Here is a 12,502-nt window from a genome sequence, read left to right as displayed (position 1 = left end):
TCGATATAAAATTGGTGACCAAATATGGAAAAATATTGGGTCACCGCGTGACCAGTCCTGGACCAATGGCGTTACGTCATTCATGTTGGAGGCGTGATATATACAAATACAAATACATAGCATTTATATAGCACAAAAATTATAAAATATTCTAATGCACTTCACAATTACAGAAAACAGTAAAAGTAAATCTTTCCTCATCTAAACTATCATTGCCCATAAAATTGACTAAGCAGACAGGTTTTTAATTTTGATCTGAAAATGGCTTCAGTTTCAATGTTTTTCAGATAACTAGGTAGATCTAACCACTATTTGGGACCAATGACGATGATTGATCTGTGAGCTTATTTGGTTCGTCGCCTTGGAGTGGTAAATTGAGTGTCACTATGTGATCTTAGTATGTATCTTCCTCGAATAGGTACAAAAATTTCCCTCAAATACAATGGGGCTGTACCATTAAATGCACAGAAAACCAGCACTAGAACCTTGAGAATTATTCTAGCTTTAACTGGGAGCCAGTGTACGGTAGTTTTTTTCAGAAGTTCAGCACTTGGTTCTTCAAAGGAAGCATTTAAGATCACTCTAGCGTTGTTATTTTTGATTTGGTAAGATGGAATTTTGATGATAGACCGTTGCAGAAATCAATATGAGAGTGAACCAATCCATGCACTCATGAATCTGTTGACTTTCTTGTGAGATGTTTATGTATAGCTTTAAGATTCCGAAACTGCACATATGCTATTTGACATTTTTTTCCGATATGATGGTCAAAATTGAGCGTATTGGTAAAGTGATCTCTGACATGATCAACACATTTTACACTGTAACCACCAATGTTGAAACTTGTAATGTTTACTTTTTGTAATTGACGTTTGGTTCCATACATAATTATTTAGTTTGAGAGTTATTCATTCTGTGTTTGTAATGCTCCAGTCAATTGTAACCACGGCCCCCCAGGTCTGGGGAATAGCGGGGACTTTGACTTTCAGTCCAGCCAGGCCTGGGCAAAAACCCCGCCCTGCGGAGACAAACTGCTGGTAAAATCCCCCCAAAATGCCCCCGCACCCCAGGGACTCTAGGTAAGGCCCATTTCCCGCTAATTTTTGCGCCAAGACAAAACCACCGCATTCACCCGTCACTGCAAGGCTACCTGGAAGGTAAAAACACGGCCCATTTCCCCGGCTTACCCCCTGGGGTGGTTACAATTGACTGGTGCATAAGTCGTCATCCATGTGATTTTTTCTTTGAGATAGCAATTGTCTTATTTTGAGAATTTCTCGCTTGGATTTTTAATGCAATTTTGTGGTCGTCAGCGTTTCCATTCATATCGGCTGGATATTTCTGCACCACTCTATTAAGAGCTGATATATACAGGATAAAGATCACCGGTCCAGCACAAGATCCCTGTGGAACTCCAAACCTCAGTGGCTCAGTTTCAGATTCTGACTGTTCAATCATGACTTTCATTGTTTATGAGATAAGATTCCATCCATTTCAAGGGAGTGCCTTGAATTTCAAAGTGGTTTTGAAGTATTCAAATCAGTGTCGGTGGTATCGAATGTTGCACTCAAGTCAATCATGATCACAATTGTATCTGGATTTTTATCAATGGTATCAAGTAGGGATGGCAACAAGTACCCAAGTACTCGAGTACTCGATCGAACGTCCGAGTACTCGAGTACCAAATCACTACTCGAGTACTCGGAAAAAATCTATAAAAATCACAAAATACACAATTTACAGACAAAGTAACAGATCTGGTTAGTTGCCAAGAGGACAATTTACGGTCCCTCTAATCCCTGCTGTGTACACAATTGACTCTAATAAATTAGTTGAGAGTTGCAAACTTTCAGCAAAGGGCCCCTATTTCCAATTAGCACTAATGTCAATAAGCGAAGTTTTGATAGCGGAACTTTCAACTTCACAATTCTATTGTTTACCGATTAGAGTCCTTTCACCAAACAATGGACGCTGACGAGCGAACGAGTAGCGACCGTTACGAGCATTGATTGGGCAATGATTATTACGATTGATATCTTAAATGAAGAATTATGAATATTTATGAGGTAAACAACAATAATACAGTACAAAGTATTTTGTTCTTTATTCTTATGTATGCTATTAGTTTTCGTTCATTGTAATTCTGATTGATGTTCATTATAAATCTTGACTATCTAGACGCTCGAATAAAATCCAGGTTAAACTTTCAAGCTATATTGTAGCTAATTTGCAGTGCATACTTATATGTAAAATCATTAAAGTGAAATGAAAAAGACAAAATTAAAAGCATGAAACAGCATTTGTTTTCCTTTTATATAATTTTCAGTTAAAGTAAATAAAGAAAGTCTAATTTAACGATGACAATGATCAGTTATACGACCAACGCACAATATACGCCACGAACGGTACATATATACACGATCTTGTCTTTCCCCTTAAAAATATCATTTTTTCCGAGTAATCGAGTACCCTAGTACTCGATCGAAAGATTGTCCGAGTACTCGAGTACCAATTTTACTACTCGTTGCCATCCCTAGTTTCAAGAGATCACTATACATTTTGACCATTGCTGTTTTGACACCATATTTTCTATAGGCCGTTTGGTAAGATAGAAGGAGATTGTTAGCTTCTATATTTTCATTGATTTGGTTTATTGCAGCTTTTCCAGAATCTTGGAGAATATATTTAAGAGTTAAAAATAAGTACCAGTAACTCTAGTTTCAAGAGCCCTAAGTATTGACAATTTATTTCTGTTTCGTGACAAGATTATTTGATATATCTATTTGTCATTGGAAACATGGCATTTACTCAATGATTTTATTTGTTTTGTATAGTGAGTATTACAGGCTATTTACAGGCTATAGCCTTCTTTTGTACTAAATAACACAGAATGTAAAATCAATGCAGGTATCTGGCATTCAAGATCTATTATATCACAATGCTTTATTTATCAGTATACTGTGAAATCATTTATATTCCTAGAGTTGAAATTGCATTTTTTTTTCCAAAAAAAGAGACTCTTTCAAGGGTACTAAAATATGTGGATTTCATTTTTTTTCATTAAATTATCAGGTCTGCAAATTCAGCATGCGACAATTTCGTGCATAATATCATCTACTTCACGCATTTTATGACATTACAATGGGACAATGTCAATAAGCGCAGATACCCATGTCAATTATCGCTTGATCGGTCTTTTAAGGGTCATAAATAAAGATGCACCCACATAAAGGATTGAACATTTTTGAAGCCATTGAATGTCAATTAAGTATTTTTGCAAATGTGAAAAGTGGGAGAAAGGGTATTTAATTTTGAATAAACAATCATTAAAAAGTGCATAGTACTGTTTTCCTTGTCATTTCAATATTTATTTCATCTTTTTTTATCAATTAAATATAACATTCACTTGTTATCAGTGCATTATTTATGCAGCTCAGAAATAATTTTGTAAAAATTTGATCAAAGAAACAAAATCAAGTGGCGACCCTCAAATACATGAGGTTAAAATATCAGCATGTTTAATGTGTGTTGCACAGGAGGTTGGTAATCAGCTTTTTTGAATCATTCTTATTCATCAGATGTAAAGGCAAGACATGAGAGCCAGATGTGAGGACAAAATTTGGGAGCAAAATGCTGGAGCCTGATGAGACAGCCTGATGTGAGAGCTGATGTGAGAGCCAGATGTGAGAGCCAGAAGTGAGAGCCAGATGAGAGCCAGATGTGAGAGCCAGATGTGAGAGCCAGATGTGAAAGCCAGATGAGAGCCAGATGTGAGAGCTAGATGTGAGAGTGAGAGCCAGATGTGAGAGCCAGATGTGAGAGCTAGATGTGAGAGTGAGAGCCAGATGTGAGAGCCAGATTTGAGAGCTAAATGTGAGAGTGAGAGCCAGATGTGAGAGCTAGATGTGAGAGCCAGATTTGAGAGCCAGATGTGAGAGCCAGATATGAGAACCTGATGTGAGAGTGAGAGCCAGATGTGAGAGCCAGATGTGATAGCTAGATGTGAGAGCCAGATTTAATAGCTAGATGAGAGTGAGAGCCAGATGTGAGAGCCAGATGTGAGAGCTAGATGTGAGAGTGAGAGCCAGATGTGAGAGCCAGATCTGAGAGCTAGATGTGAGAGCCAGATGTGAGAGCCAGATGTGAAAACCAGATGTGAGAGCCTGATGTGAGAGTGAGAGCCAGATGTGATAGCTAGATGTGAGAGCCAGATCTGAGAGCTAGATGTGAGAGTGAGAGCCAGATTTGAGAGCTAGATGTGAGAGCCAGATGTGAGAGCTAGATGTGAGAGCCAGATTTGAGAGCAAGATGTGAGAGCCTGATGTGAGAGCCAAATGTGAGAGCCTGGTGTGAGCCAGATGTGAGAGCCTGATGTGAGAGCCAGATATGAGAGCCAGATGTGAGAGCTAGATGTAAGAGCCAGATGTGAGAGCCAGATTTGAGAGCCAGATTTGAGAGCCTGATGTGAGAGCCAGATGTGAGAGCCTGATGTGAGAGCCAGATGTGAGAGTGAGAGCCTGATGTGAGAGCATGATGTGAGAGCCAGATGTGAGAGCCTGATGTGAGAGCCAGATGTGAGAGCTAGATGTGAGAGTGAGAGCAAGATGTGAGAGCCAAATGTGAGAGCCTGGTGTGAGCCAGATGTGAGAGCCTGATGTGAGAGCCAGATATGAGAGCCAGATGTGAGAGCTAGATGTAAGAGCCAGATGTGAGTCAGATTTGAGAGCCTGATGTGAGAGCCTGATGTGAGAGCCTGATGTGAGAGCCAGATGTGAGAGCCTGATGTGAGAGCCAGATGTGAGAGCCTGATGTGAGAGCCAGATGTGAGAGCTAGATGTGAGAGTGAGAGCCTGATGTGAGAGCCTGATGCGAGCCAGATGTGAGAGCTTGATGTGAGAGCCAGATGTGAGAGCCTGATGTGAGAGCCAGATGTGAGAGTGAGAGCCTGATGTAACAGCCTGAAGCGAGCCAGATGTGAGAGCTTGATGTGAGCCAAATGTGAGAGCCTGATGTGAGAGCCTGATGTGAGAGCCAGATGTGAGAGCCTGATGTGAGAGCCAGATGAGAGCCAGATGTGAGAGCCTGATGTGAGAGCCAGATGAGAGCCTGATGTGAGAGCCAGATGTGAGAGCCTGATGTGAGAGCCAGATGTGAAAGCCAGATGAGAGCCAGATGTGAGAGCTAGATGTGATAGCTAGATGTGAGAGTGAGAGCCAGATGTGAGAGCCAGATGTGAGAGCCAGATGTGAGAGCTAGATGTGAGAGTGAGAGCCAGATGTGAGAGCCAGATTTGAGAGCTAAATGTGAGAGTGAGAGCCAGATGTGAGAGCTAGATGTGAGAGCCAGATTTGAGAGCCAGATGTGAGAGCCAGATGTGAGAACCTGATGTGAGAGTGAGAGCCAGATGTGAGAGCCAGATGTGATAGCTAGATGTGAGAACCAGATTTAATAGCTAGATGAGAGTGAGAGCCAGATGTGAGAGCCAGATGTGAGAGCTAGATGTGAGAGTGAGAGCCAGATCTGAGAGCTAGATGTGAGAGCCAGATGTGAGAGCCTGATGTGAAAGCCAGATGTGAGAGCCTGATGTGAGAGTGAGAGCCAGATGTGATAGCTAGATGTGAGAGCCAGATCTGAGAGCTAGATGTGAGAGTGAGAGCCAGATTTGAGAGCTAGATGTGAGAGTGAGAGCCAGATGTGAGAGCTAGATGTGAGAGCCAAATGTGAGAGCCTGGTGTGAGCCAGATGTGAGAGCCTGATGTGAGAGCCAGATATGAGAGCCAGATGTGAGAGCCTGGTGTGAGCCAGATGTGAGAGCCTGATGTGAGAGCCAGATATGAGAGCCAGATGTGAGAGCTAGATGTAAGAGCCAGATGTGAGTCAGATTTGAGAGCCTGATGTGAGAGCCAGATGTGAGAGCCTGATGTGAGAGCCAGATGTGAGAGCCAGATGTGAGAGCCAGATGTGAGAGCTAGATGTGAGAGCCAGATGTGAGAGCCAGATGTGAGAGCTAGATGTGAGAGTGAGAGCCTGATGTGAGAGCCTGATGCGAGCTTGATGTGAGAGCCAGATGTGAGAGCCTGATGTGAGAGCCAGATGTGAGAGTGAGAGCCTGATGTGACAGCCTGATGCGAGCCAGATGTGAGAGCTTGATGTGAGAGCCTGATGTGAGAGCCAGATGTGAGAGCCTGATGTGAGAGCCAGATGTGAGAGCCTGATGTGAGAGTGAGAGCCAGATGAGAGCCAGATGTGAGAGCCTGATGTGAGAGTGAGAGCCTGATGTGAGAGCCAGATGAGAGCCAGATGTGAGAGCTAGATGTGAGAGTGAGAGCCTGATGTGAGAGCCTGATGCGAGCCAGATGTGAGAGCCTGATGTGAGAGCCAGATGAGAGCCTGATGTGAGAGCCAGATGTGAGAGCCTGATGTGAGAGCCAGATGTGAAAGCCAGATGAGAGCCAGATGTGAGAGCTAGATGTGATAGCTAGATGTGAGAGTGAGAGCCAGATGTGAGAGCCAGATGTGAGAGTGAGAGCCAGATGTGAGAGCCAGATTTGAGAGCTAGATGTGAGAGTGAGAGCCAGATGTGAGAGCTAGATGTGAGAGCCAGATGTGAGAGCCAGATGTGAGAACCTGATGTGAGAGTGAGAACCAGATGTGAGAGCCAGATGTGAGAGCCAGATGTGATAGCTAGATGTGAGAGCCAGATTTAATAGCTAGATATGAGAGTGAGAGCCAGATGTGAGAGCTAGATGTGAGAGTGAGAGCCAGATGTGAGAGCCAGATGTGAGAGCTAGATGTGAGAGTGAGAGCCAGATGTGAGAGCCAGATTTGAGAGCTAGATGTGAGAGTGAGAGCCAGATGTGAGAGCTAGATGTGAGAGCCAGATTTGAGAGCCAGATGTGAGAGCCAGATGTGAGAACCTGATGTGAGAGTGAGAGCCAGATGTGAGAGCCAGATGTGATAGCTAGATGTGAGAGCCAGATTTAATAGCTAGATATGAGAGTGAGAGCCAGATGTGAGAGCTAGATGTGAGAGTGAGAGCCAGATGTGAGAGCCAGATTTGAGAGCTAGATGTGAGAGCCAGATTTGAGAGCCAGATGTGAAAGCCAGATGTGAGAGCCTGATGTGAGAGTGAGAGCCAGATGTGATAGCCAGATGTGAGAGCCAGATTTGAGAGCTAGATGTGAGAGTGAGAGCCAGATTTGAGAGCTAGATGTGAGAGTGAGAGCCAGATGTGAGAGCCAGATTTGAGAGCCAGATGTGAGAGCCTGGTGTGAGAGCCTGATGTGAGAGCCAGATGTGAGAGCTAGATGTAAGAGCCAGATGTGAGTCAGATTTGAACCCCTGATGTGAGAGCCAGATGTGAGAGCCTGATGTGAGAGCCAGATGTGAGAGCCTGATGTGAGAGCCAGATGTGAGAGCCTGATGTGAGAGTGAGAGCCTGATGTGAGAGCCTGATGCGAGCCAGATGTGAGAGCTTGATGTGAGAGCCAGATGTGAGAGTCTGATGTGAGAGCCAGATGTGAGAGTGAGAGCCAGATGTGAGAGCCTGATGTAAAAGCAAGACGTGAGAGCAAGAAGTGGGAGCCAGATGTGAAAACAAGACATGAGAGCAAGAAGTGGGAGCCAGATGTGACAACAAGATGTAAGAGCCAGACGTAAAAGCAAGATCTGAGAGATATATATGAGAGCAAGACGTGAGAGCCCAATGTGAGTGCAGGACGTGACAACAATATGTGAGAGCCAGATGTTAAAGCAAGAGGTGAAAACCAGATGTGAGAGCAAGATGTGAGAGCCAGTGTTAAAGCAAGATGTAAAAGAAAGAGGTGAAAGCCAGATGTGAGAGCAAGATGTGAGGGCCAGATGTTAAAGCAAGATGTAAAAGAAAGAGGTGAAAGCCAGATGTGAGAGCAAGATGTGAAGGCCAGATGTGAAAGAAAGATGTAAAAGCAAGAGGTGAAAGCCAGATGTGAGAGCAAGATGTGAGGGCTAATTATGAGATTAAGATATGACAGCATGATTGCTTTATATGCCAATAAAGTTCAAATTCAGCCATTCCACAATATTATGGATATTTTTGTTACAGAATGAAACATGGTGATATTAATGAAATTGTTTGTTATTCCAGTTAATAATTATTATCACATAAAGAATTCTCAGACTGTATAATACGTTGTTTTTTTCAAATTAAATAATTGATCTCTACACATGTGTCCACTTATTAATCACCACATTATATAACAGTCGCTCTATTTAGCAAAAGGAGACTATTTATTTCAGCTGACCTGGCTTAGTTGTACCTTAACGCTTTTTTGTAGAAAGTACATTACCGGTATATGCTGCTATAGGCTATTAGTTTTTTATGTGACAAAAATGTACCAGGCATACATCAACATTGTCAATTTTACAGTGGACTCAACTGGGTCCTCAAAAAGGATTTTTGTCAATCTTTAAAGGGCAGAAGTATTGTTTCAAGATAAATAGTATGTTTAAACTATTTGATGACAATGCTTTTTGAAGTAAGAACTGAAGTGTGTAAATGCTTACTGCGTATGCGATAAATAAAGCCATAGGAATATCAAATATTTCTTATACAATAAACACACCTGTCTAGTTCATATGTCTCTCCTAGCAACGGGTTGAATGGTTTTCCTATCCGGTCCCAGTTGGATGATATTGCAGAGACAGCAAATGCTGATACATACTGAAATATGAGAGTAAAACTGAGTTTTATTTATTAACATACCATGCTATACATTTGCTTAACAATTAGAACAAGAACAGTCACTGACTGCTATATCCCCTGCAGAATTAAAAATATTATCAACATCGACAAAGGATAACTGTTATCCTTTGTCGAAGTTGACAATGAAAATTAACTAAGGGCAATAACTAAAAAAAACTGCAGCCCGGATTACAGTTCCTGTGCACTGCAATTCTTTAAATGAGATATATCTGTATATGAAGTTTGAAGTTAATACCTCAAAGACTTTTCAAATTATGCTCAGGACAAAAAATAAGTATGAAAATTAACAAAGGGCAATAACTCAAAAACACTGCAGCCAGAGTTACAGTTTCTGTGCACTGCACTTGTGATGGATCCTAAATGAGATATTTCCAGGCAAATAACCAGGCATACTCCCATACTCCCAGGAGTACTTTGATTTTGAAAAATGAAAATTCTAAATGGCCTGAATCCGATGTAAAACTTGAACCCTAAGGGGGTACATGCGAATTTGAAACCAATCCAGCTAAGTTAAATGTAAAATGTCATATATATCGGTAGTAACTGTACATAGTATCCTTTACTATGATGTTCCAAGCACACTTTAAACATGAAATCTTAAACACGGTAAACAACTTAGCTTTACTTTTACGTATTATAACTATGATCAATCATATTTACCTCCCGTCTTCATTACATCAAGTCAAGTTTTAAACAGCGCAAATTTTAAACAAACAAAAATGGCGTCTCCGACAACCTTTTGCCCACCTTATCCTGATATTTTTCAAGAACTTGTGCAACATCAGTCCCGTATGATAGTGAATTCAAATTCAACCTGCTGACCAAACACTGGGATGAGGCTCCAAGTTTCAAGTTTCCAACAAGGTATACTATTATTTATAAAAAATACACACGCTACTGTAGACTTGAAAAGTAACACTTAACTGAAATACTAATTAAGTTTGTAAGAGGAAATTCAAATGAATACATAGTATAATAGCATGTGTTTTTGTTAATTTGGTGACATTTTCAGAATTTATAAAAATATAATACAATTTGATAGTCAAATTTGGCCATAAATCGCTTGACATAATTAAAAAGTTATGAATGATATTTCACAAGTCCCTGTGGCGTAACGGTTAGCGTGAGGACTCGTTAACCAACAACTGGAGTTCGAATCTGGAGAGAGTACATATATTTTAAAAAAATTATTTTTACATCTTTATTGTTATCTAATATTGTTATTATTTTCTTCTTCTTCTTCTTCTTCTTATTATTATTATTATTATTGTTGTTGTTGTTGTTGTAGAAAACGATTTGTATTGCCCATTTTGAAGCAAACCTGATTAGGAATATTATCTTCAATTTTAGGTATGCTCAAAGACGGTTTGGCACCCTTCAACCAAAGTAATTCGTGTCATATTTATGGCTACGCTATTCTGTGGTCACTGATGGTGTCTACTGCGCCCAATGCCATCTGTTTGCTGGCCCTGATGCTCGCGTGAAAACATTAAGTCACCACAGTATTGAGAGATTGGAGCAACATATCCAAGGTAGTTTTGAGCCACATGAAATCAGAGGCCTACCTGTCTAACTGTGATTCAGCAGATCATTTCTTAGCAATAATGAAGGGGGAAAAAAAAGACATACTATGTAGCATGTCATCCCAATACAATGTGGTCGTTGAAAAGAACAGAAAGATCCTTGTTAGTATAATAGAAGCGATAGTGTTCTGTGGGAAACAGAACATTGCCTTGAGGGGGCATGAAGGCGATAAGAGAAATTTTCAGGCCCTATTGAGCTTTCAGGCCAAGCAGGATCCCATATTAAAAGAGCATCTAGAACAAGGAGATCCAAGATCTATGTACCTTAAGGTGGGTTCCCACTGCCGATCAGATCAACTCGATCATCCCGATCACCCAAATTCCCCGATCAGGCCCGACCATGCTCGACTAAAGGCGAATACACGACTTCTTCTCGACCTCTTGTCGATCACACACGATTTCCACACGATTATTCACGACTCCTTCACGACGTCAACCCGACCACCTTTCCGATTTCCGCTCGATCATCCCGACCTTTACACGATCCCTACACGATCTCAACTCGACCTACTGGATCTCTGCTCGATCGGTGTCAGATCTTTCCCCGACCCGATCGTCATAGTCGTACTCGAGTCGTAGAAGGTCGTGAACAGTCGTGTACCAAAACTTTTAGAATAAAAACTTCAAACAGTGTTGATCATTATCACTTCATCCTGAAACTTCATGGTATATGTTGTGTCCAGCATAGTATACATATTTATGGAGATTGAGCAGTTGCAGATGTGGGCCAGATGGTTAGAGCTCCAGAGAGACAGGGCCATTGCAGTGCTAGAGTTGGAACAAGAGGAAGAGGCTGAGGGTCGTAGGCATAGACGTAGGCGACAAATGCGCAGGAAAATATGGATGAAGCAGTGGCTTGCACGACGACCCCTGTATGGGCATTATGAGCAACTGCTACAGGAGCTAAACAGGGAAGACCCAAAAGGATACAAAAATTTCCTAAGGGTAGACGCTGATATGTTTGGGGAGCTTGTTGATCGCATATCACCCAGAATTCAGAAAAAGAACACCAACTTCAGGTAAATCATGGGTTTGATCCCCATCATTTTCACGTATTTCTGAAATAATTAGTCATCTAGTTACTTTTCCAACCAATTGACATCAACAGCTCTGTGCAATTGTCACTAATATTTAAGAAATTTTAATACGTTGTATAATAGCAGGCTAGTTATTACTTATCATTGTTCAATCTCTATTTCAGGGAAGCCCTGGAGCCTGGATTGAAGTTGGCGGTCACTCTTCGTCATCTCGCAACTGGAGCCTCGTATTCAGACTTGATGTACTCATTCCGAGTGGGAAGTAACACAATAAGTAAATTCGTCCCTGAAGTTTTGGATGCTATAATACAGGAGTACTCTGAAGAGGTTTTGCCAGACGTCGTCACTGCTGAACAATGGCAGCAGATTGCAGATGACTTCCGAACCAAGTGGAATTTTCCTCATGTCTGCGGGGCTCTTGATGGTAAGCACGTGAGGATAAAGAACCCGAAGAACTCTGGATCTCTGTTCTATAACTATAAAGGCTTCTTTTCCATAATACTACTCGCACTCGTAGACGCAAACTACAAATTCATCTGGGTAAGCGTTGGTGCTAATGGCAGTGCATCCGATGCCCAGCTATTCAATAACACTGAACTCAGAACCATGCTAGAAGAAAACAACCTTGGTTTGCCTGACCCTGATCCACTGCCTGGCGATGACATGAACACCCCATACTTCCTCATTGGAGATGACGCCTTCCCGTTGAGAACTTGGATGATGAAGCCATACTCCAGACGCAACTTGACCAACGAGGAGCGCATATTCAATTACAGGTTAGACAATCTTTTGAATTACTATTGGCAAAATAGCTATGCATTTAATCAGAAATTTGTTCTTATAAACCATCACCATCCTTTCATTTTAGGTTGTCCAGGGCTAGACGAGTGGTAGAAAACGCCTTCGGTCTTCTCGCTATGCGGTTTCAGTGCCTACTTGGCTGCTTGAACCAGATGCCCGAAACCGTTGACTTGATTATTCTTGCATGTGTCACACTGCATAACCTTATCAGCATACGGTACCCTGCCATTGCAAGACTGGCCGTCGACCAAGAGGACGAGCATAACCAATTAGTACCCGGTGAATGGCGCCAAGGAAGACAGTTGGCTGATGGTGATCGGACCCATGGAAGAAATGTG

At 41.8% G+C, this 12,502-nt stretch overlaps 1 protein-coding gene across 6 annotated transcripts in view; it reads right to left on the bottom strand.

Moving 5' to 3' along the window:
* LOC128204101 (oxysterol-binding protein-related protein 1-like) overlaps nucleotides 1–12,502 on the bottom strand; it is a 118,106-nt gene that overhangs the window by 32,570 nt on the left and 73,034 nt on the right. For all 6 annotated transcript variants that reach the window (XM_052905444.1, XM_052905448.1, XM_052905443.1 and 3 more), the window contains exon 19: nucleotides 8,604–8,701. In XM_052905444.1, coding sequence (XP_052761404.1) covers nucleotides 8,604–8,701 — 98 coding nt within the window. The remainder of the gene's footprint in view (nucleotides 1–8,603; nucleotides 8,702–12,502) is intronic.

The sequence above is a fragment of the Mya arenaria genome, chromosome 10 (genome assembly GCF_026914265.1).
Source record: "Mya arenaria isolate MELC-2E11 chromosome 10, ASM2691426v1".
Classification (NCBI taxonomy): Eukaryota; Metazoa; Mollusca; class Bivalvia; order Myida; family Myidae; genus Mya; species Mya arenaria.
Note: the sequence above shows the minus strand (reverse complement) of the source record. Positions and strands in the feature narration are given on the sequence as shown.